The sequence below is a fragment of the Hydra vulgaris genome, chromosome 14 (assembly GCF_038396675.1).
Source record: "Hydra vulgaris chromosome 14, alternate assembly HydraT2T_AEP".
Lineage (NCBI taxonomy): Eukaryota > Metazoa > Cnidaria > Hydrozoa > Anthoathecata > Hydridae > Hydra > Hydra vulgaris.
Genome location: NC_088933.1, coordinates 9,500,001 through 9,503,104, shown reverse-complemented (window position 1 = coordinate 9,503,104; position 3,104 = coordinate 9,500,001). Strand labels below are relative to the sequence as shown.

The 3,104-nt window shown below is 31.1% G+C and overlaps 1 protein-coding gene across 1 annotated transcript in view; it reads right to left on the bottom strand.

Annotated features, from left to right (window-relative positions):
• Positions 1-2,622: 2,622 nt before the first annotated feature.
• LOC136090551 (uncharacterized) overlaps positions 2,623-3,104 on the bottom strand; it is an 11,735-nt gene continuing 11,253 nt past the window's right edge. Inside the window, exon 3 of the mRNA XM_065817337.1 lies at positions 2,623-3,104. This exon is cut by the window's right edge and continues 180 nt beyond it. Within this exon, the coding sequence (XP_065673409.1) occupies positions 2,635-3,104 (470 nt within the window). The 3' untranslated portion in view covers positions 2,623-2,634.

Below are 3,104 nucleotides of genomic sequence, written 5' to 3'. Positions count from 1 at the left end.
CTACATCTCATATGGAGTATATGACTGGAATGTGCAGAAATGGCGAACTGTCCTGTTCAGTGATGAATCGAAGTTCAACATCATTAGGAGCGATGGCATTTGCTGTGTACGTCGACCGGCCGCAAAACGCCTCGATTTACGTTACTGCCATAAGACCATGAAGCATGGTGGAGGCAATGTAATGATCTGGGGGTGTTTTTCTGCTAAAGGTCTAGGTCCAATACATCGAAACGATGGAATAATGGACTGTTTCATATATAAAAATATCCTGAAACATGTTATGTTACCTCATGCTGAATGGAATATGCCAATAAAATGGGTTTTTCAGCAAGACAACGATCCGAAACACTCTGCAAAAGTAGTCAAGCAGTGGTTTCAAGACAACCACCTATTGGTGATGGATTGGCCGCCTCAATCTCCGGATCTCAACCCTATCGAGAACCTGTGGGAGATGGTCAACAGCAGAATTAATTGTGAAGGTGTTCGTAATAAGAATAAATTGTTTGAACAAATCCAAAAGGCCTGGGCAGCGATTCCACATAGTTTCATTGATCACCTGATCGAATCTATGCCTCGAAGATGCAAGGCTGTGATCGACAACAAAGGATTCGCCACGAACTATTGATAGCGAAATACAACTTGGTCAACATTTTGTCGAGTTGCACTTGTTTTGTTCAGAAGGAAATCAACTTTTTTTAATACTTTTGATTAATTTATTAATTTTCGTGTACAAATAATAAACTTTGTGATGAATAAAACTTGAAGAACTTTGTCTCTAAACTTGAAGAACTTTGTCTCTAACCAGTGCGCCCGTGGCGCAGTGGTTAGAGCGCTTGCTTTATAAGCAGGAGATCCAGGTTCGAAACGATCTTTGGACATATTTACGCGTCACGGTAAGGAAGGAGGCGTGAACTTCCTGGTTAAATGCACTTCCGCGGTGCTCTGTGACAAGACCGTTAGGTCTTCTTGGGGCACCTAAATTAAAAAAAAAAAAAAAAAAAAAAAAAACAGTTACATAGTTATTTCTCTAAATTGAAAAAATGCAGCACTTTTATATAAAGAAACTAAATTAGTATTATTTGGTTGCACTCGTTTTGTCCGATACTGTATATTATAATTTACTATATATAGTAAATATTTTTAAATAAATACCGTATCTTTATAAAAATATATGATACTAAAAATAACAAATAAATATGCAAGTCAATGCAAAATAGGCATAGTATACTCCAAGACATTCTGTTTTTCGAAATGGAAGACTATCTAGTGACATCAAGTGAAATTAAAATGTACTTAACTGTACTTACATACAGAACACGCCTCAATAATATTCTGCGAAGCTCTCAAACATGGTTCTGCGGATATAATTGGTACAGTTTGGCGTGGTTGTATTAAGATCACGCTGATTGACCCATGATGATTACACCAAAAAACGATTACACCAAAAAACGATTACACCAAAAAAACCATGGTATTGGTAAGCCTTTACGCTTCGCAAAAAGTTTACCAACATCAGTGACTCTTTTTAACTTACAGAGTTTAATCGTAACCCAAGTGCCATATTGACTACTGCTCACAAAGATAATGCTTACGATCATAATAAGAAACAATAATTTTTGAATAAAATGTGATGCTGGATTATATGTTGCGTTTTGATTTCAAAATATCGCTGTGAATAAAAATATTGATTTTAAACAATAGTAATGTTTACTTAGTTTATAATGAACTTTAGTAAAAATTTTTTATGTAATTTTTTTAATGTAATTTTAGGTTGTTTACGTTGTTTTTTTTCACCTTACCTAAATACTTGCAAAATTTTAAAATGAACCCGACTCTAGAGCTTTTGTGCACCACAATTAGATGTCCGTTTAGTCGTGAATTACTTATTATCCATAAGTTTCTACAGCTTAAAAAAAAATCTTATTTTGCTAATTTATTTTATACTTGAAAATCTTTATTTATCTTGTACAATTTAAAGTTTTAATGTATTTTAGTTATCATGAAAAATTTTAAAACGCTTTTTTTTGAACAAACCACTTAAAAGGTTAATAATGTTAAACGTATGTTAATGTTTGATGCTGCATATTTCAAAAGTGGATGCATAGATTGTGTTACTCAAAAATGGTGGTCAGGTGTTTCAGTTACACAATTTGCATATTTTGTATTAAAATTTTATTTTTAATTTGACAATGTCTTCTTTTTTTCCACTACACCCGAAGTCACCATCGTGATAATAATTTTATAACGTCAATTATAGGTTTGCGCCCGAAACATTTTATTTACCTCAATATAATTTTATCGTTCAATAAAAATATTCAATAAAGCAAAAAACGAATTCAAAAAAAGTATAAATGACATGAATAAAACTTTTGTTTACTAAAACTTGATTAATTAAACAATTATATATTTATTGCTTAAATAATAATTTCAATTCTTTTAAAATATATCTTACTTTTTTTTATATTAACTATATTTTACTTTTTTTTAATCTGTTTATGTATTTGTCGGTAAATCATAAACTATTAAAATTAGTGAGAATAATTTGCGATACAATTAATTGCCTGCATATTTTTACTTTACGTCAAATTACGTCAGTTTTCACGTCGCATTTATAAAAACAACTTATTTTGATAATTAATGCAATGAAAATAGTGTATTTAAATCATTTACAATTCGTTTTAAAATAACGTTCTTTTTTTGGTCTTTTTGTTTTCTTTTATATTCTTCTTCTATCGCTGAAATATCTTTCCATATGTTATCATGTAGTTTGTTCTTGAGAATCCATGGAATCCATTCAGCTTTATCAGGCGTTTCTTTTTTTCGAAACCTCAAAGTCTTACTTTGTATTTGGTGACGTATTGTTTTCAACCAGTTTTCCCAATTTTTAGTGTGAAGAAGCATTTCATTGTTTTTATTAGAAGAAGGCATAATACTATTATCTTCTTTTTCAAACTCTCTTAAAAAACCACCTAAGTCTTTAGTCTTAACTTTTTCAGCATTTTTTGATTCTTCATCTCCTTGAATCTTATTAGGGGCATAGTTTTCTAAGAGTGATATAAGATTTGAAAGTATCCATTTATCTCTATTATAATCAGTACTGAATG